At 42.4% G+C, this 22,426-nt stretch overlaps 1 protein-coding gene across 1 annotated transcript; it reads left to right on the forward strand.

The window, feature by feature from the left end:
• Positions 1–11,388: 11,388 nt before the first annotated feature.
• spry2 (sprouty RTK signaling antagonist 2) lies at positions 11,389–15,496 on the forward strand. The gene is made up of 2 exons (XM_077023225.1): positions 11,389–11,589; positions 13,875–15,496. The coding sequence occupies exon 2, from the start codon at positions 13,926–13,928 to the stop codon at positions 14,781–14,783; it is 858 nt and encodes a 285-aa protein (XP_076879340.1). The 5' UTR covers positions 11,389–11,589; positions 13,875–13,925; the 3' UTR covers positions 14,784–15,496.
• Positions 15,497–22,426: the final 6,930 nt, after the last annotated feature.

A 22,426-nucleotide genomic window follows, 5' to 3' on the forward strand; every position in this document is an offset into this window, starting at 1 on the left:
CGGCAACAACACAGATGTAAAACGTTGGTTTAAAACACTCAAAATTCAATGAAAAAGATGATCATCACTTTTATATGTTCCAGTGCATAGTGTGGAGGATGGCATAAGGCCTTGCAGCAATCAGATGTAAAACACAATATTTATCAGTGGTTCAAGTTGTAAATCGGTCAGATTTGACCCGAACACGACAGGAGGGTTAACACCTCTCCCAAGACTCTCTGGTTGAAAGCCTCTGCTGTGAATTAGCATGACAGCTGGAATGACTATTCTGGGTCTAGCTGGACCTGGGTGCTCAAGAGCTCTTGGTTCAAGAGCGAGAAAATTGTGGACTAAAACATGTGTGCTCATGGGGTATCAAATATGTATTTTAATTATTCTATATTGAGAATAATCAAGTATCACAAAATCACAAATGATTTTTTTTATTATCAACTCTAAAAAGAGGTTTTATCCATGTTAATATTGTTTATATACGTATCGTAACTTCACTTATTTAATATTGTATTCATGTGTATAAAGAGAGGTGGACTGACTTAGCTCTGCAGACAGAACAAAGGCATAATTGCATTATCTGAAGTTGGGTTAGCCAAAAAATAATTAGGGTTATGGATGGACTGGCTCTGTTGGGTTTAGGATTAATGCACTAGGGATGGGGTTAATGCACTAGGGTTAGGATTAATGCACTAGGGAAGGGGTTGATGCACTAGGGTTAGGATTAATGCCTTAGAGTTGGGGTTAATGCACTGTGGTTTGGGTTCATGCCTTAGGGTTGGGGTTAATGCACTATGGTTTGAGTTCATGCCTTAGGGTTTGGGTTAATGCCCTATGGTTTGGGTTCATGCCTTAGGGTTAGAGTTAATGCACTGGGGTTAACATGTGGCAATGGCCAACCATTATTAAGCACTAGGGGACGTGACCCCCAAACTGGGAGAATGGCTCCAATAAAAAAAATTATAAAATGATCTGCTGATATTGTAAAGGAATCAGGATTTCTGTTATCATCCATCTTTCCTCATTTATCCCCCTATTGGCCTTCTGAAGCCACCTTTAATATCTGAACTCTATTCAAATCAAATCAAATCAAATTTTATTTATATAGTGCTTTTTACAACAGTTGTTGTCACAAAGCAGCATTACAAGTGTCTGAGTCCAAGCCCCCAGTGAGCAAGCCAAGGCATTCGAAGCCCAGGCATCCCAAGGTCACATCGGCAGGAAGTTGAAGTGATACCTTCGTTGGCAGGAAGTTGAGAACTTCTACAGGCGATAACTGTGGATGAGGCAAGAGGGAGAAGAAAACAGCCGGAGGTCAAAATGGGCATACGGGGTGTGTGTGTGTGTGTGTGGGGGGGGGGGGGGGGGGGGGGGGGGATAGACACTGGCCTCGTACCCCTCCTCCACTCTCCTCCTGCACTGGATGGTGTGGCTGATGCCTATTACTCAGCCTGCGCTATTTTGGCAGCTTGCATCTTTAACCGCTGCACTGATTAAGGTCATCAGAGCAGTTCAGCAGAAGCTGTATCACATTACGGGAGACTTATGAGGTGGAAATTACATTTTGCTGCAGGCTTGCAGACTCTAGGGAGGTCGGGCATGAGGAGGTGGATGCCCACCACTGACTTCCTGTTGCTTTTTCCCCCACACCTTGGGCCATTTTAGCACAGCAGGACAAGCATTATCATCCAATAATGTGCACTAGCTCCTAAGCAGACCAGCGCACACCAGTTATAGGTCAATAGTGATTGGTCTACACACTAAACGTCTCTGTTGAGTAAGTGTCCTTTGCTCTGTGTTAAAATACCAGAGATTCAGTCAAAATGTTATGAGAGCTGTGGTCCTTCAGCTCTGCCTGTGTATGATGGATTTTGGTGGGTTTATCTATAATCGTCTAGTTTGACCTAGCCATTGTATAGGTCCAAGTGTGTGTTTGCTGACCTTGGACACGGGATTACAGTGCAACGTTTTACCACAATGCACTGGACTGTGTGTGTATGTATGTGGGTGTGTATGTATGTATGTGTGTGTGTGTGTGTGTGTGTGTGTGTGTGTGTGTGTGTGTGTGTGTGTGTGTGTGAGTGTGTGAGTGTGTGTGTGTGTGTGTGTGTGTGTGTGTGTGTGTGTGTGTGTGTGTGTGTGTGTGTGTGTGTGTGTGTGTTCAGCACTGTGGCTAATTTAAGGTTGTTATTAGAGCCACAGCATTCTTATCTGAGTGATGGGGGAGAGCCTCTCCAACAACACAGATACAGGCCTCCCACAGTGGTTGTCATGGTGATGACAGCTCACTTAATATCTCCCGATCAGTGTTTTTCAAAAACATTTTACAACTGGAGGTTTAAGCAGAAGATGGAAAAATTACCCACTCGGTTCAGTTCCACTGCAAGTTTGAAAAATCTCTTTAGATCTCTTTATCTAGTCATTCATTAACCTGTTAACCTGATCATTCATCTGGTTATTCATCTGTTAACTGATCATTAATTTGATAATCGGGTCATTCATTCATTAACATCATTCAAACTTAACAGCTTAGTCACACATGTGGAAAAATTTATTTTTTTTGTGAGGGAGAGTATAATGTCAGTAGCCACCTCTCCATCACATTGGGCAATGGAACAAACCTTCATAAGAACACATTAACACTAGTCAGATTATTAGAAGAAGAAGAGTAGTGTTTCTCTGCTATTAGAAAAAATGCACCGAGGCTGCAGTCAGTGTGGTAATGACTGTCCTGGCTCAGAATGATCCAATCCCTCACACTTATAACGATGTAATATAAGCCACAAAATCCAATCAGGAAACTACCTACATATCTCAACTCCCCCTAGTTATCTCAACTCACCACAGTTATCACCACTCTCTCTAGTTATCATAACTCCCCCTAGTTATCTCAACTCCCCCTACATATCTCAATTCACCACAGTTATCACCACTCCCTCTAGTTATCATAACTCCCCCTAGTTATCTCAACTCCCCCTACATATCTCAATTCACCACAGTTATCACCACTCCCTCTAGTTATCATAACTCCCCCTAGTTATTTCAAATATCTTGGAACTTATTTCACATTTTATGTGGAAATACAATGAAAAATTTTATTGAACTTATTGCAGTAGGATCATTTAATTCACTTCATTTTTTAAGTTTGCATATTTAAGTTGCTCATCTTTGAACATTAATCTGATTTTTGGCTTGAAACATTACATCATATTTATTTATTGACAGTATTATTTTTCTTTCAGTAAATAGCTTGGGATTTGGTGATTTTGAAGTCTGAAATAGGCTTCTTAATGCAACTAACATACAAATCAATGTGTTAAGTTTGGTAACACTGCAGTATGGATGAAGAATGTGGAGTTAACTATGCTAATTAAGCTAATTAAGTTGATTAGGGGGAATATTTACCATTGAGCCTACACACATAATTCTGACTCTGTTGTATCTAAACACAGCCATCATCTCACTCTGTAACTGAGAAGTTTATAATGAACTTCCCTCCCCTTCGCCTGATGTAAGGTGGAACCATATGGCATATGGCACTTTATAAAAATGCTTTGATTTTAATACACAATTCAAAACATAATTATGCATTCAGGTGATGCTGTCCATTGCTTTGAAAGTGAATAAGAGATAGTCTGAAGTCACTCAGATAGTGTCACTCCTCACATCTTTCATTCATCTCTAACATGCGTCAGAATAGCTCTCTGGTGCTGGGGGAAGACCCAATCCCAGTAACAAGGAAGAAGTATTCCCCAGGAGAATGTGAGATTGCATCATGAAACAGCATCAGAATCGTCAGTGTGTTGCCACCACTCCAAACACGCCAAGCCAGGAGCACCCGCATCTGTCAGTGGAGTTCAGGAGTTCATCATCTGTGCTTCATGACAAGCAGAGGCAACATTTACCAAAAGAAAAACCTTCAAGTGTCAGTGGGTGTAGGCTTCTTGTCAAGTCCGAGGTCCCAGTTCTCTACTGATTAGGTACAAACACTCAGCTGACATCTGGATTCAAATGGTGCTTTAGATATAAAAACGAAACTCCTAACAGTTTTTGTAGGGTGTTTATGAACAACAGGAACTTCCTGACAAGAATCTGATAGGCTAGTGATATAGGAATGTAGGATCTTTGGAATGTAGGACCTTTTGTGGAAATTTGTTTTGCCTTTTGAACATAAAAAAAATATATTACTTCAGAGAGCAGAGTTCATTGTCATACTGGGGTAGATGGTGGTGTTGATAGGGTATTGGGATGATGGTGTGGGTGTCTGTGGGTTTGGTGTGAATGATGATGTTGGGGGTTCAGGGAATGATGGTTGGAGTGTTGTGCATACCAATGATGATGGTGATGTTTGTGGGGTTGATGGTAAATATTTAGTCATATTTCAAAGCAAGCCTGGTTCTAGACTAGAAATTTTAATCTTTGTGTCTCATGATGGCTTTTTCCATATTTGGTTAAGCTTTCAGCACTCAGCACTGAGACTAAGAGGCATTCAGCACCCAACAGTGGCTGCAAAGCTAAGAGGCCAACATATCTGCCCCAGAGATTTGCCCCAGTACTGTTCATATAAAACCAGACACATGTGAATCATATTATATATATTTTTTTTCATTAAAAACAGCAATATCAAACAAAATGCATAGTTCAAAGACTTTGTAAATCAATATGGAGGTGCTTTTGAAGTAATAATATCCTGACATTTGGAGTCAGTTCTGTAGGAGACCTATAATCAGATTCATTCCAAGTCCTACAAATTCCACTAGCACATACTCAAACTCAAACTGTCATTATAATTCCAGAACACGTGCACTTGGTCTGTAATGTTTGGTCAGATTTTCAGGACGGGTTATGTGTGAACATGGATGAATCTGTGTCTAATGTAACAATGTGCAATTTTTTAGGTTATTAATTATTAAATTGTTATTTTGTTTTAAATTGTCATTTTTATTACGTTCACTTGTTTTAATGTGCAGATTTAGTCAGGTAAAGGCAATGGAGATGGAACAGTGGTTTGAGGATAACAGCTTCCCATCTTAATATAACATGGGTAGAACATGTGTCCCAAATCACTGGTCTGTGGAGACTGGTCAAAGGACTGCTCCAGTCATTCTGGAACCTTCTCCAGTCATTCTCTGGAAAGACGCACTGAAACATGGAAGCTTTATGGTGTCATGCTCAGAACATACAATCCCTCCTTCTCACCTGCAAGCCTAGGGGCAGTCATGGCCTGGTGGTAGGGAACTGGTCTTGTGACCGGAGGGTCGTGGGTTTGACCCTTGACCCTTGACCAGACCTGAGGTCATGACTGAGGTGCCCTTGAGCAAGGCACCTAATCCCAACTGCTCCCCGGGCTAGGGCTGCCCACCGCTCTGGGTACGTGTGATCCACAGCCCCCTAGTTATCACTACTGTGTGTGTGTGTGTGTGTGTGTGTGTTCTAACTGCACAGATGGGTTAAAAGCGGAGGACAAATTTCGATTGCGATGTAAAAATCACAATTGACAAAATACAGCACATTTACATTTACAAATGGTGCCCAAAGCTTTTTCATCCACCCTTCTGGTGTCCTCATTTAGAATGTTCTAGAATCACTAAACAATGCCATGCTAAGTCCAACGCACCCTTCAGCTCAAAGAGGACATTATGTTGCTTCCTCCTCTGGGATCTCTCGGCAGTTCGGAATGATGGGTGTGCCGATCCTGGTGAGCTGGAGCTCTGAAATGCTGTGGTCTAGAGAAGGCCTCTTCAGCTCCATCCTTGAATCCTGGCACACATCCTTCTCAAGCTATGCGATCAGACAGGGGCATTTTTTTTGCTTAATTACAAGGCTTCAACATTTCTCCCATAGCTAACAGCTCACTGTGGGACTCCAGTAGTGGGTGTTCTGTAAATGCTTTCTCTTCATCGTTTTCTTCATTGTTGTGTTCTCCCTTTTTCTGTCTGTTTGCCTCTTTCCCTGTCTGCATGTCGTTCTGTCTGTGCATCATTCTGTCTGCCTCTGACACTTTTTCTCTCCACACGTGCACACACAGAAGAGATTCTTTGTGTATATTCCAATCTCTGCACCACTCTCTTGATAACCTGCACACAATCAACTTGTGAGATGTGAACGTGTGCCTGCACAGTAGCAGAAGTCCCTGATGAACACGTGTTTGCAGGGCCCAGATTGACATAGTGTGGTTTGTGGTTTTGTTCTAAGCACTGTGGAGTGTGCCAACATCAACAACAGGTATGGCTCCATAAAAACCACTCACACACACACACACACACACACACACACACACACACACACAAACACACATGCACACACACACACGGACACACATACATACACAAATACACATACACATGCACACATATTCAAACACATACCAAATTGCATATGCACAGATACATACATACACATACATGCATACACACACACAAACATACTACACTGAGCAGTTTTGTTACTGAGAACATTATTGCCAAAAAGCACAGATATTGGAATATCTGTGAAGGTGGAATGTTTATGTAAAATGTTTTTGTAAAATGTTTTTGTAAAATGTTTTTTAGTACACTTCAGTTCATTATCAATTACCTGAGTATAATAGCTCTGCTTTTTAAAAAGCTGTAATAGCACCACCACCACTATCAACACCATGTTGGTGATGGTGATGATAGTGGTGATGATGACAATGACAATGATGATGAAGATGATGGTGATAGTGATAATGATGATGATGATGGAGATGATGGTGAAAAAATTCATTTTTATCCTAAACTTGGCCTGTAACACCACAGTATTACATCAATCAATCAATCAAATTTTATTTATATAGCGCTTTTTACAACAGTTGTTGTCACAAAGCAGCTTTACAAGTGCCGAGTCCTAGCCCCCAGTGAGCAAGCCAAAGGCGACAGTGGCAAGGAAAAACTCCCTAGTTTTTTGCATGATGAAGAAACCTTGAGAGGAACCAAGACTCAGGGGGGGAGCCCATCCTCCTCTGGCCGACACCGGTCACCATGACAACAACAACAATATAGACAGAATGTAGACAGAATGAAAAGATGCAATAATGTCAATTTAGACAGAATATAAAAGATGTAATAATGTCCATCATGGTGTAGGCATCCGGTTAGGCAGGAGGTGGCCGGCCCAGGATGGATCGCTTGTCTCTCCTCATCTCATTATTCCTCAAGCAGGCGGGCAGCCATGTGGGAAAATTAGCTCTGTATGAGGACATATACAGGACAGGTAAAATTATAAACATTTCTGGAGTGTGGCAGCAACTCCGGCACTAAGTTAAATTATTACAGCCTAGCTAAAAAAGGCAGAACCAGAAGGTAACATAGGCTTGGGGGCATTCTGAGACAATGGCATCCGTCCACTGCACTGTCAACAAACTTGAGTGACCACGAGCAGTGACAGGATGACAGCACCAGCACCCCAGTCTACCATAAAACCCTTCGTCTATGAACCCCTGGATCTGTACCTTTATCTAAGGGGGATATTAATTATCAAACGCTAGACTAAATAAGTGGGTTTTCAACCTAGATTTAAAGATTGTGACTGTGTCAGAGTCCCGGACAGATTTAGGAAGATTATTCCAAAGCTGGGGGGCCTTATAAGAAAAGGCTCTTCCCCCTGCTGTTACCTTGTTAACATGCATTAACTCATGCTCCTAGTACAGTGCAGACTAATCCAGGCATCCCAAGTTGCAAAAGTTGATTTCAGGGAGGTTACCCCCCCGGAGTTTAGGTTGTTGAGCGGGGGGGGGGGGGGGTTGGCGAGTGAAAGTTGTTGAGCGTTGGGGTGGCGGCAAATGTAAGTAAGTTGTTGAGCGGAGAACAGGCCAATCAGAACCTCCTCTCTCCTTCCCACTCGCGATTAGAGGGAAAAAAAAGTCTGTCGCCTGTGTGCGCGTTTGTGTGGGGCACTCGTTCTGAATTCCGGGAGATTATATGTGACTCGCAGTCGCGGGTATCAGGGAGCCACTACCAAAATGCGGGAGACTCCCGCAGCTTCCGGGAGACTTGGGATGTCTTGGGATGCTAATCTATGTATTAATATTTGATAAGAAGTTTTTCAATAGTTTTAAACACAATTACAATTCAGGAGCTCATCTAAATGTTCACAGTGGACTGCTGAAGATAAGATCCGAAAATAAGCTTTGAGAGGCGGAAATGTATTCATTTGCAAGTTGTGTAATATAATTACAGTAATGAACAAAGGGTAGTCCAGGCACTGTATTGAGAAACAAGCAGTGGTCAGTAACAGCACAGACAAGAGCTGAGATTAACAAATCAGGCAGTCATGGTCTGGTGGTTAGGGAACCGGTCTTGTGACTGGAGGGTCATGTGGGTTCGATTCCCAGGCCTGAGGCCATGAATGAGGTGCCCTTAAGCAAGGCACCTAACCCCAACTGCTCCCCGGGTGCTGTGCTAGGGCTACCCACCGCTCTGGGCACCACTCTAGTAATCATGTGTGTGTTCTAACTGGATAAATGTGGAGAACAAATTTCGATCAAGGTGATAATCACAATTGACAAATATAGCAGGAACACATTCGTTGAAGTATATTCAAAGAATGCTCAGAATCATTTGACAGGCAACACTGTATACTGTATATATATATATATATATATATATATATATATATATATATATATATATATATATATATATATATGTATATATATATATATATATATATATATATACACCGTATAGTTTATATATGTTATATATGTTTTCACATATAGTTTGTGAGTTAAATTCAGTGCAGCAGTTACCAGGTACCTTGCAGGTACCTTGACACCACAGGAGACAGAACAGAAAAAGAAAAAAGAAAAGAAAACCAGAGAAACTAAAAGGAGACAAATGACAAAATAACCTTCATCCTGCTAGAACAAATACAAGACAGAGAAGTGTACGATATAGAAGAATAAATACAACAGTGAGAGAGGTGTACGATATAGGAGAATAAATACAATAGTGAGAGAATTGTACGATAAAGGAGATTAGACAACAAATTAAAAGAGCATATGAAGCACAAGGAGACAAAACCAGCAGCACCAAACCTGCACCAGTACTGGGTTCTGCACACAGCCCAATAATATACTGTTTAAGGAAACAACCCCACTTCTTTACCTTGCTACGTTGGCTAACTAATTTTACTAAATTTAGCTTGCTAGCTCTCCTCTCTCGCTATCCTTCTCCTACTCTAACTTTTCTATTTCCTCTCTCAATCCTGCTCTCTCTCCATCTCTCTATGCTTCCATTTAGTCTATTGTTGTTGTTTCTATTGTTGTTTATATTCTTAGTTTATCTCAGTTGTCAGTCTTTGTATTTTGTAATAATGCCTTGTCGTACCTGTGCACTCCATGTTGGCTAACGCAGTTCAGCTAAAGGAGACTATTAACACCCTGGTTAATAAACCTAGTGTTCGCCTCCTAACTCCCCACTGCTTCACTATCTTTCTCTCTCTTCTCTCTCTATCCTCACTCTATCCATCTCTCCCTCTCCTTCTCTCTATATCCTTCTCTTTCTCTCTGCTCTTTCTATCATTCTATCTCTCCTTCTCTACCTCTCTTATTCTCTCTCTCCTGCTCTCTCTCCTTCTCTCCAGAGATGTATAATGTAGTGACCTTGGGATGTACATACCTCTGTGGTGGTGTAGGGTGGTGCCTCTCGTGAGTTCATTCTGTGCTTCAGAATGTATTCATCAAACAGGACCTATTCATCAAACAGGGCATATTTATCAAACAGGACGTATTCATGCATTAGAGAGCTACATATAATATCAGGAGTGACAGTAGTAAATCTCCAATTTACCGAAGTCTAACATTTTCATCCCATTGGTCCCCACTATACTACCACAAAACCCATATTGTTTGTCAGTGTTTTTTGACACCTTTTGGAGAGTCCACTCAGGTGAAGTTGTGGACGAACAACAGTGCTTTGAATTTCATATTCAATATCACATCATCAGATCTAGATCCAGCCTTTCATTCATCATCAGATCTCGATCTAGCCTTTCATTCATCATCAGATCTAGATCCAGTCATTTGTGCGTAGAATCTTCAGTGCTAGTGTAGAAGGACTCTGCACAGGTCCATATGATTATACATGAGAGTGTGTATATGCTGAAACGTCATGAGAGATGTAGGCAGGCAGGTAGACCAAACTTTTCATTCACTCTGAATAAAAATTTTTCATTGTTTAACAGCTAGGACATTCATTTATTATCAAAGTACTTTATTTATTGATCTACTCCATCTTTAATTTGAAGGAAGATAAAATAAAAGTCCTTAATCTTGGGCCGCATAATCTCTCTAATGAAAAGATTATAATATGCACAATTATATAATACAAGTATTAGAATTCTAATAATACTATTCATCAGATAAACAAAAATAAAATAAACCTGTTGCGCACTATAAGCACCACTAGAGGGAGTAGTGCACACAGTACATCGCTGTAGAGACCAGGTGTTGCACTAAATGTGCCATATGTTACATTACGTGTCCCAGTTGGTCTTAAGTACATTTTGCTTTTTAACTGAAAGCAGAGGCTGACTGTCCTCATTTCAAACAGCTGCCCAAATTATTTGGATTCAAGGGTGTAGCAAATGATAGTAAATCAAACTTTTTGGTTCACATTTTGTTACATGCAATAAACAGTTGTAGCTACATATAGTCTATTGTATTCATTTTACATTAGACGAAATAGTAGGCTTAATGCAAAAACTGAACGACCGAATTCCTAATCGTCACACTAAGAGTATGATTTAATGAGTGTATTGTTACTCTTACATTAGCCATAAAGTACAAAAACTGGATAAAACAAGTCTGGTGAGTTGTTCGGCGTATTATTAGTAATAGTTGTAGTAGTTGTAGAAATAGCAGCAGTATTATTTATATTATAGATTGTAGACTAGACATGATTCAGGTCGTTACACATCTTACAGGGTACCAAACTCGACGCGTGTTATTTTTCAGACGCAGACCCACTTCAGCTTCACCGTCCGGACGCCTGCGGCACTTTTCTGGCACAGGGAGTGAAAGCGCGGCTCGCTGAGCCAATGAGCCGGGACCGGATACGTTATATCCTCTGGGACAACAACTACTCTGTTCCCCCCCTTCCACATGACGCCATTTACAGCATAGACCCGACCTTCTCTCCGGAAAGGAAAAAAAACAAGACGAGAAAAACTTGAAAGCACCACAGTGTGCGACGCAGCCAGACGCCCAAAAAGACACAGCGACGTTTTTTTTGCGAACCGTCCAGCACGCGGTTAAAACTCGCAACAGTTTCGATGCGCTGTTTATTATTGCAAAAATAGTGCCGCGGCTCTTTGAGGCATCGGCGCATTTTTTCCTCGCGTAAAGTGAATAACAACATAGCACTTAAGACTTGGCTTTAACCTGTTGGCTTTTACTCGCTTGGTTCTGACGTGAGATTTTGTTGTGCGAAACGTTTTGGAACCGTCAAGTTTTGAGATTTTGTGAATGGGTTCCCGAGGAAAGTGAGGTCTGAACTTTTTTTTAAAGGCGATTCTCAACACTGGATACTGGGGTACTTTACCAAACAAGTAGGGATTCAAAGCAGTGAAATCACGGTAAGTTTTGTAGGTGCTATACAGGGATATCGCACCATTAAGAACTCGCAAATGCGCGTGGCTCGTTGGTGCACGAGAGCTGATATTTGTTTGCTCTCCAAGTTCCCGGATTTGTCCCACAGTGACTTTTCCCCGGCGCACGCGTGCCTGCCCCGCGCCATTCCTGCAGCTACAGAATGGAGTTTTGCTGTATATTTCTCTTCCTCGCCATGTTATGTCACTGCACGTTTATTTTGGCCTACTCCTCAGGTCAGCAGCTGTGCGCTTAATAGTTTTGAGATCAAAACAATAGCGTTCCTTAAATCCACAAAGTGCACTTTGCTGCTCTGAACATTGCACGAGCAGGCTGATCACTTCATATTTATAACCGAATTATTTCTTAATGATTAAAACGGTCCTCAGTTTTATGGTCATTGATGTTATTAGTTAGCGTGATGATACTGTTCCTTAGTTAGAGATATTCGGCATCTTACAAAATTACAACTTTTACTTTAAAAATCATTAAAGTCCATCATTAACTCAAGATGAATACTTCTGTCAAAGACCCACCCTAGTCATTTCTCTCTCTCTCTCTCTCTCTCTCTCTCTCTCTCTCTCTCTCTCTCTCTCTCTCTCTCTGTCTTTCTCAGTGATTTTACTTCTTGCAAAAAAAGAATATGGTTATCACCTATTTTTGCATGCGGAAGTATTTTTTCTGAATTTTCTATCACATTTTTGTTACAGTATACTCATATGTCATGTAAAGCACAGAAAATTGTTACCAAGGAGACCGGATCCCCTCCGTGTTGGCAGACTACTGCTGGCCACTGAGGAGGGACCTTCCTGAACACATACATTGTACATTTTAGAATTTTAGTTTGTATGAATTTTAATTGTAACAAAATCAATATTTGCGAGAAATATACACTGTATATTTTGATGTTGCTTTCAAGAGCACCTTCAAAAGCCTTTCAGGACGATCTTTTAAAATAATTATTTTAAACATGGCACTGGGCTAAAGTGCATTGAATGTACCTCATGCAGAGGTGAGTCAGAGTCAAATCAGTGTCAGACATAGGGAAGTTCACTCCCCTACCTGGACGGAGGAGAGAGTGGGACAGGGATGAGTCTTGATGCAGAAGCCTGTCTTCTTTGTGACTTGAGAGATGGTGTTTGAGGTAGAGCCGTACTCTGGGCTAAAAGGGAATGTGGTGCAGAATGGGTTCCTAATCCTAGTTTAACCATAACATTGGTTTAACCATAACCCTGGTTTAAGCCTAACCCTAACCTTGGTTTACGCTTAACCTTGGTTTAACCCTAAACTTCTTAAGATGAGCAGTCCAGGTCTGGTGAAGCAGACACTAGTCTTCTGCTGCAGCTGTTTCAGACTGTGATGACAAAAGCTGTAATCCAAGGCCCATCACCCATGAGTCCTGGGAGACTGTGAGCTCGGGGAAACTGTGAGCACATGCAGTGAAAGGATTCAGCACACATATTACACCACTAGTAATATGAATAATTTTGAACACAAATCTTCAAACTTTGTATGAATTATAGCTCACAAATATGAATTATAACGAAAATCTATATATGAATTAAAGCACATATATTAATTAGTGAGAACCCCAGAGGCCAGTGGGATCATAAGTAAATGTTGCTTCACTATTTGTCATGGGTGCAGATACTGTGGAAAATAAGAGACACAGTATGAATGTCAGACTGTTTGGTGGCTGTCGTGGCTGTTCAGGTCATGTCTAACCTGTCCCAGCTGATGACAAATGCATGTTGGGTGATGACACACACATGTTGACAGAAAATACAAGAGAAATGTTTGTATCTTTAATTAATGGAGGTGCACCTGAGTGGAAATAAAGTAATTAAAGGAGGTGTTCTAGAGTGGAAACAGTAATTAAAGGAGGTGCTCTACAGAGACGTCACAGAGTAACAGTAATTAAAAGTGTTCTAGAGAGGAAACAGTAATTAAAGGAGGTGCTCTAGAGTGTAAAGAGTATATAAAATAGGTGCTCTACAGAGAGTACACAGAGTAACAGTAATTAAAAGTGTTCTAGAGAGGAAACACAGTCATTAGATGTGTGAGCCACAGATGCCAAATGCTAACCACTTTGATGATCAGATCAGGCATGCAGGGGTTTATTAGACAAAGGAGAGAGTGAGATTGTGTGTGTGGGTGTGGTGGAGGTTGTGAGGGTATTTGCATGGGTATGTTTAATCAGCATTTCTGTTGGCTGTGCCTGTCAGTGTTTTGCATGTGGGAACATTTTTAACGTCCTCTCTCTCTCCTGCAGGACTTCAGATGTGGTCCAGCCGTGTGGGAGACGTCCACCTTCAGAGCACCGATGGAGACGAGAGCTCAGAGCGGGAGAGGGGAGGTGCTGCCACCTGGTGGACACGGCGTCTCAAACGACGAGGGCAGTGAGACGCAGACCCCCGTTGTGCTCTCACTGCACCAGATCTGCGCAGCCCACATCAGCAACGAGTACACGCAGGGTCCCGCGCTCTCCGAACAGCCCCGCAACCACCCCGCAGGGCAGGACCGGGCCCTGGCGAGCGGCACTGACGGGATGGTGTACACGTCGCCCCGGAGTACCATCAGCAGGTCGACGAGTGGCACGAGTGACACCTCCCTCACTACAGCCCGCATCAGCACTGACAGCGCCTCTTCGGACCAGAGGCTCCTGGGAAATGTAGGCAGGACGGGTGAGAGGCCAGTGGTGCGGGCGCAGCCCAAGTGCAGCGAGGTGCAGCGGGAGGAGTTGAAACCGCCACGTGAGGGGATCGGGGCGGGGGGGAAGCACGCGAACCGCTGCGGCCGTTGCGGCCGGTGCAGGTGCCGTGAGTGCACGGAGCCCCGCCCCCTCCCCTCCTGCTGGCTGTGTGGCCGCCGCTGCGTGTGCTCCCCCGAGGCAGCGGTGGACCACGCCACGTGCGTGTGCTGCCTGAAGGCACTCTTCTACCACTGCTCCAGCGACGACGAGGACGTGTGCGCCGACAAGCCCTTCTCCTGCCACCAGCCCCACTGCTGCGTGCGCTGGGCGGCGGTCGGCACCCTCTCCCTGCTCCTGCCCTGCCTGCTGTGTTACCTCCCCGCACGCGGATGCCTGGCATTGTGCCAAGCCTGCCACGACCGTGCCCACAGGCCGGGGTGTCGCTGCCACGGCATCCACCTGACCCGCTGCAAAAGCATTAATGTGTAATCATCAGGAGGCGGTGCCGACACGGGGCTCTTGTAGGGGTCGTTGTAGTTTTGGCACTGTGGTTAACCCTCTACACTGACTGGCGTAGTCGTCAGTGACTTTGGGGGGGGTTGGGTTTGGTTCTTGTGTAGATCATCTCTGTTCTCTCTCGTTCTTAATCCGAGGAATGTTGCCAACACTGGCGTTCAGTACATGACCGGCGCTGTCCACGTTTCTGTGACTAACCTTCGTGCCTGTAGAATCCACAGAGTTTTGGAAATTAGCGAGCTGATTCTTTTTCTCAGATGTTTTATTTTTGTATATAATATTCCAACTGTGAAAAGCCTTGTGCCAGTTAAGGCACCTTGATAGATCTTTTGATATAAAACATTTATCATGCATATATAGTGCTGTGCATTCACTCTGAATGTATGTCAATCATTTTTTTAATATTTTTGCCTTACAGAATTCTCCATACATGAATTATCCCTACATCTTGTAAAATTGTACAGTGACCCTCAGAAAAACTTTATTTTCTAATTTCAACACATTGTTTAGTGTAAAAATATTTATTTTAAGTTTTATTATTTTATTAAAAAATATTTATTTGAAAAAGCATCCTATAAACATCACCATGACTGAGATAAAAAAAAATATTGTTACAAAACCTGAAAAACTGATGCAAAAGGGTGTTGTGTGTCATGCATTTGTTCACTATAAATTAGAAAATATATTCACATTTCTGAAACAGAGTGGTGTGGTTTGTCTGTATCTCTCTGTCCTGCCGCAGATCTCTCTGCTGTGGAACCGCTCCACACAAAAGGCCCGTTGTGGGTGGGGGGGGGGGGGGCTTTGTTTCCCATGAACCCTTTGTTCTTCAGTATAGTTGTGTTTCACCGCTGGTCGAAAACACACACACACAGCTCGGCACGCTGGCATGGCTGGTAGGAAGTAAAACAGTGAAACAGGCTGGTGAGATGCTTCGGTTTGGGAAATGTAGTTTTTGGAGGGCGACGTTGTTTTTTAGATCCAAAGGTGAATATTTGCAGAAGCTTCTTGGTGCTACCTGTGAACTTTTGGGCTCTTCTGTCCTCATATTGGAACATTTATTCTATTTTATTTTGAAGATTTGTTTTTGGTGAGCACACCTGCCTCTGTAGCAGTCTCTCACATCCAGAGGTTCCGTCTGTTTGAAACCTGTCTGCAGTAAGATGACCTCTAAAATGACCTCCAACAGATCAGAAACTCCCACGTGTTGTGGCTTTGGTATAGTTCAAGTCACATATGTAAAAGCCATATATATAGGCTACTGTGTTTTAAAGAGCATGGTGCTCTTAAAAATCAGTAATAAAGTTATTTTCACTTATGGATGCAAACACAGCCTTTAAGCTCTTAGGGTTGGTCCAGTTAGGGTTAAATCAGTTAGGGTTATTCCAGGTTATGGGAAGAGGGTTAGGGTTAGATCAGTCAGGATTAGTCCGATTATGATTACATCAGTTAGGGTTAGATCAGTTACTGTCAGTCCAGTTAGGATTTGTCTGGTCATGCACACTAAAACAGCTGGATACATCAATTGACACGCAACACAAATTTTCGTCATGACTACTTAATTTTGTAGGAAAAATCTGAAAAAAATTGACTTATTTATTTTGCATGCTTAGTTGAAAAATGAAGACAAAAGCTGATTTACAATTGTGTGCATGATACAGCAGTATATACCTAGAACAGCGAGATACATCAATTGATGCAGTTGAAGATTATAGCGTGCAGATTGAAGACGTTGTAGCTTGCTTTGCGCTGTTTTGCAGGCTGACGCGACTGTGACTAGTCACAACGTCTGCAGCTGCAGTATGATAGCAAGTAGTCTAGTGAGTGTGGATGAACTGCACCAGAGTAATAGGCCTACAGTATCCTTGACTGGCCTGAGTATATACAGACTCACTTCGCTTCTCACGCTGCTGAATATTAGTAGCCTACTGTAAACAAACACTGCTAGCACACCTAGCTAAAAAGATGGACGTAATATATCTAAACAATTTACTCTGCTGCAGTGTGACAGTAGCATGTAGTATCGGTGGAGTGACAACTGATGCAAGCTGCCATTAGTGGTAGATCAAAACAGCCATTGTTTAGTGTTAATCTATTGTGTTTGGTCTGTTGTATTTGGTCTGTGGTGTTTGCATCCGTTGTGTTTAGCCTGTGGTGTTTGTGACCATTGTGTTTGGCCTGTGGTGTTTCTGACTGGTGGTTGGCCTGCTGTGTCCAGGCTGCTGTTTATAGTGTGTGCTGTAGTGTGTCTCTGCTGTAGTGTTTGTGTTGTAGTGTGTCTGCTGTAGGCTGCCTGTGCTGTTGCGTGTCTGTGCTTTAGTGTTTGTGCTGTAGTGTGTCTGCTGTAGAGGGTCTGTACTGTAGTGTGTTTGAGCTGTAGTGTTTGGGCTGTAGTGTCTGTGCTGTAGTGTGTCTGTGATGTAGTGTGTGTGCTGTAGTGTGTCTGCTGTAGGGTGTCTGTGCTGTAGTGTGATTGTGCTTTAGTGTTTGGGCTGTAGTGTCTGTATTGTAGTGTGCCTGTGCTGTAGTGTTTGTGCTGTAGTGTATTTGTCAAATCAAATTTTACAACACATGTTGTCACAAAGCAGCTTTACAATCGTATGGGTCCAGATCCCTAATGATCAAGCCAGAAGCGAAAGTGGCAAGGAAAACTCCCTGTGACGGTGGGGATTAGGAAGAAACCTCGGAAGGACCAAGACGTGATGTAGTGCTTGTGATGTAGCGTGTCTGCTGTAGGGTGTCTGTACTGTAGTGTGTTTGTGATGTAGTGTCTATTGTAGTGTTTGTGCTGTAGTGTGTTTGCTGTGGTGTATCTGTGCTGTAGTGTGTATGTGCTGTAGTGTATTTGTGCTGTAGTGTCTGTACTGTAGTGTCTCTGTGCTGTAGTTTGTCTGTTGGTTTAGACAACAGTCCTTCCACTTTTCACAGAATTAGAAGGAATTACTGAGGAACGAAGGAAGAAGCCCATTCAATGGACACCAGGGCCAGGCAATCAAATAGAGAGAGAGAGAGAGAGAGAGAGAGAGAGAGAGAGAGAGAGAGAGAGGGGGAGAGAGAGAGTGTGTCAGGGAAAGCCTGAGAAGTCCCGAGGAAGGCACAAAGAGAGGGAAGAAGAGTTTTGTTTTTTTTATGAGGCTCTGGGGTAGTTTATTCACACACAATTAACACTGTAAAGACCAATATGATTACAGTAATAACCTTCGTTTCCTTTAAGCATATATGCACCAAATATTTATTTCCCTTAAGACTTATTTTTGACTGTGAAAAACAAATTAAATATATTTTAAACTTAAAACATAAAACTTAAATGTTCCAAATGAAGTAACTGAACAGAGCATGTGGGTGATGTGTTGTGTTGTATAGTTTCCTTTAGCTGCAGGAAAGGAATCTTTCCCTTTCTCCTCTGTGTGTGTGTGTGTGTGTGTGTGGGTTTGGGTTGGTTTTCTTTCGTGAATGAGGCAGCAGCTCCCTGAAGGCTGTGGCAGATTAAGTTTCTGAATGAAAGAAGGATGAAAGTCCATAATTGTGAAACTTTCTCTCTCCTACACCTCTCTCTCTCTTCTACCTCTCTCCTATACCTCTCTCTTCTCTACCTCTCTCTCATACAACTCTCCTCCATCTCTCAATTATGTCTTTCTCCACCCCTTTCTTCTCTATTTCTCCTATACCTTCTGCCCCACCTCCCTTTCCTCCACCCATCTCTCATTCTCCCTCACCTCTCCCCTAGAGTTATGGTTAGAGTGACCCTTGTCCTACCCTGAACCCTCCTGTTACAGTCCTACATGCTGTCCCTACCCTGAACCCTCTCCTCTGCACTGGCATAATGCATTTTTGCTTCGTATAGTCACTTGCTGATATTTCAGAAAGGTTTGAATTGATATTTCAACAGAATCTGTGTTTACAATTAGAATCCAAAGCTTGTGTGTTGTGATCATGTCATAGCTTCTCCAAACATAATATTACACATGTTCTTACAGGAAGAAGCTATAAAAACATAATACCAAGAAATACAGGTAGCTGCAAATAACTAGGTCTTCTCTTACACACACACACACACACACACACACACACACACACACATACAGGATATGGCCATGAGTCGCTGTAAGCAGCTTCAAAACGGCTCATACTCTCACGCACATAAACACACACACACACTCACACACGCCTGTGCATGTGTACACACGTTTCTGCGAACTGTGTATGCTGCTTCCTGTGGAAACTAACCACAACACTGATACGCACACACACACACACACACACACACACACACACAGACAGTTTGACTGAGAAGATCCTTGCATTTCACAGACTTTCATGCATTCTCAGTGCCATGACATGTCCGTCCTCACAAACACGAACCGCACGTAATGTGCTGTGTCTGTCTATATGGTTCACTGTAGTATCAGCAAAACAGAAACACCACCAATCGTGTCCAGTACACAGTTTTAAAAAGACTAGTGAGAACTGTTGGGTAAGGAATACTGTTGAGTAGCTGCACATCCTACACCTCCCCACTCCAACCACCCCCCCCCTCCAACCACGCCCCCCACTCCAACCACGCCCCCAGGCATGTTTAGATCCTATGTCATTAGCAGGTTTAAAAAAAAAAGGATCTTCTCACAACTCTTCTCAAAAGAGTTAGACATTGTAAAATGATCTTTGAAAAACTATTTTACCCCCACTCAAAACAATCTGTTAGATCTAACTTTGATTCTGTCATTTCAAGCCTATATATCTGACCTTCTACTTTTGATTAATATACTACAGTAAAATATATTTCCAGTTTAAAGATTTTAAAAATTCAATGAAAATCAAATCATTTAAACATGTATTTTGCTTATGATTTGCATTTGTTGTGTTTGTGTTTTTGTCTTGGTATCTTTATGAGAGATAAATTATTTTCAACAATAATAAACTTTAATATTCTGAGTTCGCTGGACTACTTGACTGTAGGACACTGATTGTAATCTTGGAATTGTGATTAGGTTGTACAGAGTAAACAGAGTATTACAGATTAAACAGAGTATTACAGAGTAAACAGCAGGACCTGCCACATGGGCTCTGTCTGCAGCCTGGGGGACTCATCTCATCGTTAAGGTTAGTGTCACACCTCATACATGGACACTGTCTCATCTGAGCATCTGCGTTAGGGTTATTGTCTCACCTCACACATGGACACTGTCTCATCTGTGCATCTGTGTTAGGGTTAGTGTCTCACCTCACACATGGACACTGTCTCGTCTGTGCATCTGCATTAGGGTTAGTGTCTCATCTCACGTCTGCATTATGGTTAGCATCTCATCTGCACATCTGCGTTAGGGTTAGTGTCTCACCTCACACATGGACACTGTCTCATCTGTGCATCTGCATTAGGGTTAGTGTCTCACCTCACACAGGGACACTGTCTCATCTGCATGGTCCGCTTCATTCAGCACGAAGAAACAAAACCATCCTCACAGGACCCTGATACGGAATCATCCACATGCATTTGCCTGTATGCAAATCTACTGGGAGAACCAGACAAACTGTGGATTTGACAGACTGATCTGTGTCCCATATTCTGAAAGTCCAGTGAAAACATGTCTGATGAAGGGATTAAACTCACTCTTACCAGTAGTGAAATGTTACCTGAACAGAGCTTCCATTATGAACAGCAGAGGCAAGTAACATAGAAATAAACACATTTGCACATGCACACACATGCATGTGTCTACACACACACACACACACACACACACATTTTGCTTCGCTGTATTCTCTGAACATGAAAACTAATACATGTGAAAATACCCTCTTTCACACACACAGACTGCACCAATACTAGCATGTACTGCACTACTACAGGTTTATATCAGACTAATACAGGTGTATACTACAAGTGTATACTACACTAATACAGGTGTATACTACACTGCTGCAGGTGCATACTACACTACCACTACTAATACTGCACTATGTTTTTCCACTATTGTCCAGTGTTGGTGAGTCTGTAGCCCTATTGCCTGTTCGTAGTTGACTGGAGTGGCACGTGATGTTCTGCTGCTGTAGCTCAGCTGCTTGGAGAACTGGCATCTTCATTCAGACATGCTCTTTTATTGTGGTTATTTGAATTACAACAGTCTCAGATGTAACGAGTGGTTGTTTGAGTTACAGCTGTTTTTCTGTCAGCTCAAACCAGCCTGGCCATTCATCTCTGACCTCTGGCAATAGCAAGGCATATTTGCCTCACTACCATTCACTGGATTGGTTGTCTTTTTGATTCGTTCTCCCTAGAGAAACCCTAGAGATGGTTGTGTGTGAAAATCCCAGTAGATCAGCAGTTCTGTAAATACTCAGAACAGCCTATCTAGCACCAACAACCATGACATATTCAAAGTCACTGACATCTTCCTTCATCTCAGTTCTATTACTCAGTTTGAACCTTGAGAGGTCACCTTGACCACGTCTACATGCCTAAATGTTCATCAGATCATTTTATTATAAAAATTGGGATATTTAAATCAGAACATTAACTTCACAAGTTTCTGCAGTTCAGAGAGCGAAGAACAGTTTTCTTTTAGTTTCCAAAGTTCATTGCTGCCATAGCAACAACTGGCTATACAAACAGATATGCCATTAATACAATGTTCATTAGTATTAAAATGCCAAATTTCTACACTGGATATGACATATGCAATAATTCTGATGATCTGAAGGTGTTCAAAAAAACTGATTAGCAAGTCTTCTCTTCTCTACACTGGTTTCTCCAGTGTACACCTGATTACATCTCTGGCAGGTAAAACATACAGTATAATGCCTGGGAAGAAGAGTAGAATGACAACTGATTTCTTCTTGCTTGTTATTTTAGTGGCCGTGTTAATATATTTGAATGTGTATATGAAGAGCAGTTGCAGACTGTATCATAGACCTCTGTACCATAAACCTATGTACCATAGACCTCTGTAGTGTGGACCTCTGTGTCGTAGACCTCTATACCATAGACCTATGTACCCTGAGTGCACTACACCAGAGCCATAGACCTCTGTATCACAGACCACTGTATCATAGATCTCTATATCCTGAGTGTCCTATACCTACTCCGTAGATCTCTGTACCGTAGACCTTTGTACTGTAGACCCCTGTATCATAGACTAATGTACCATAGACCTTTGTACCATAGATCTCTGTACCCTGAGTGTCCTATACAAGCACATTAGACCTCTAAACCCAATGTCCTATACCACTACCATAGACCTGTGACCCTGATTGTCCAATACAAGCACCATAGACCTCAGTACCATAGACCCTCTGTACCTTGAGTGCCCTGTAACCGTACTTTAGTGCTGCACTATAGTAGACTACTGTACCATAGACTTCTGTACCTTAGACCACTGTACCATAAACCTCTGTACCTTAGACCTATGTACCCTGAGTGCCCTATAGCAGCACTATAGTCCTCTGTACCATAGACTTCTGTACCCTGAGTGTCCAATAGCAGCACTGTAGTCCTATGTACCATAGACCTCTGTATCGTAGACCTCTGTACTGTAGTAGCACCGTAGACCTTTGCACCATGTTTGTTGTACTCCCTCCAACAGTGATCATCTAGGTGTCCCCCCACCACACTATAGTGT

The sequence above is a fragment of the Brachyhypopomus gauderio genome, chromosome 12, assembly GCF_052324685.1.
Source record: "Brachyhypopomus gauderio isolate BG-103 chromosome 12, BGAUD_0.2, whole genome shotgun sequence".
NCBI classification, from domain to species: Eukaryota; Metazoa; Chordata; class Actinopteri; order Gymnotiformes; family Hypopomidae; genus Brachyhypopomus; species Brachyhypopomus gauderio.

What these genes read in the sequence shown, in the direction of transcription:
- spry2 (XM_077023225.1), top strand. Translation starts at nt 13,926, where the DNA reads ATGGAGACGAGAGCTCAGAGCGGGAGAGGGGAGGTGCTGCCACCTGGT.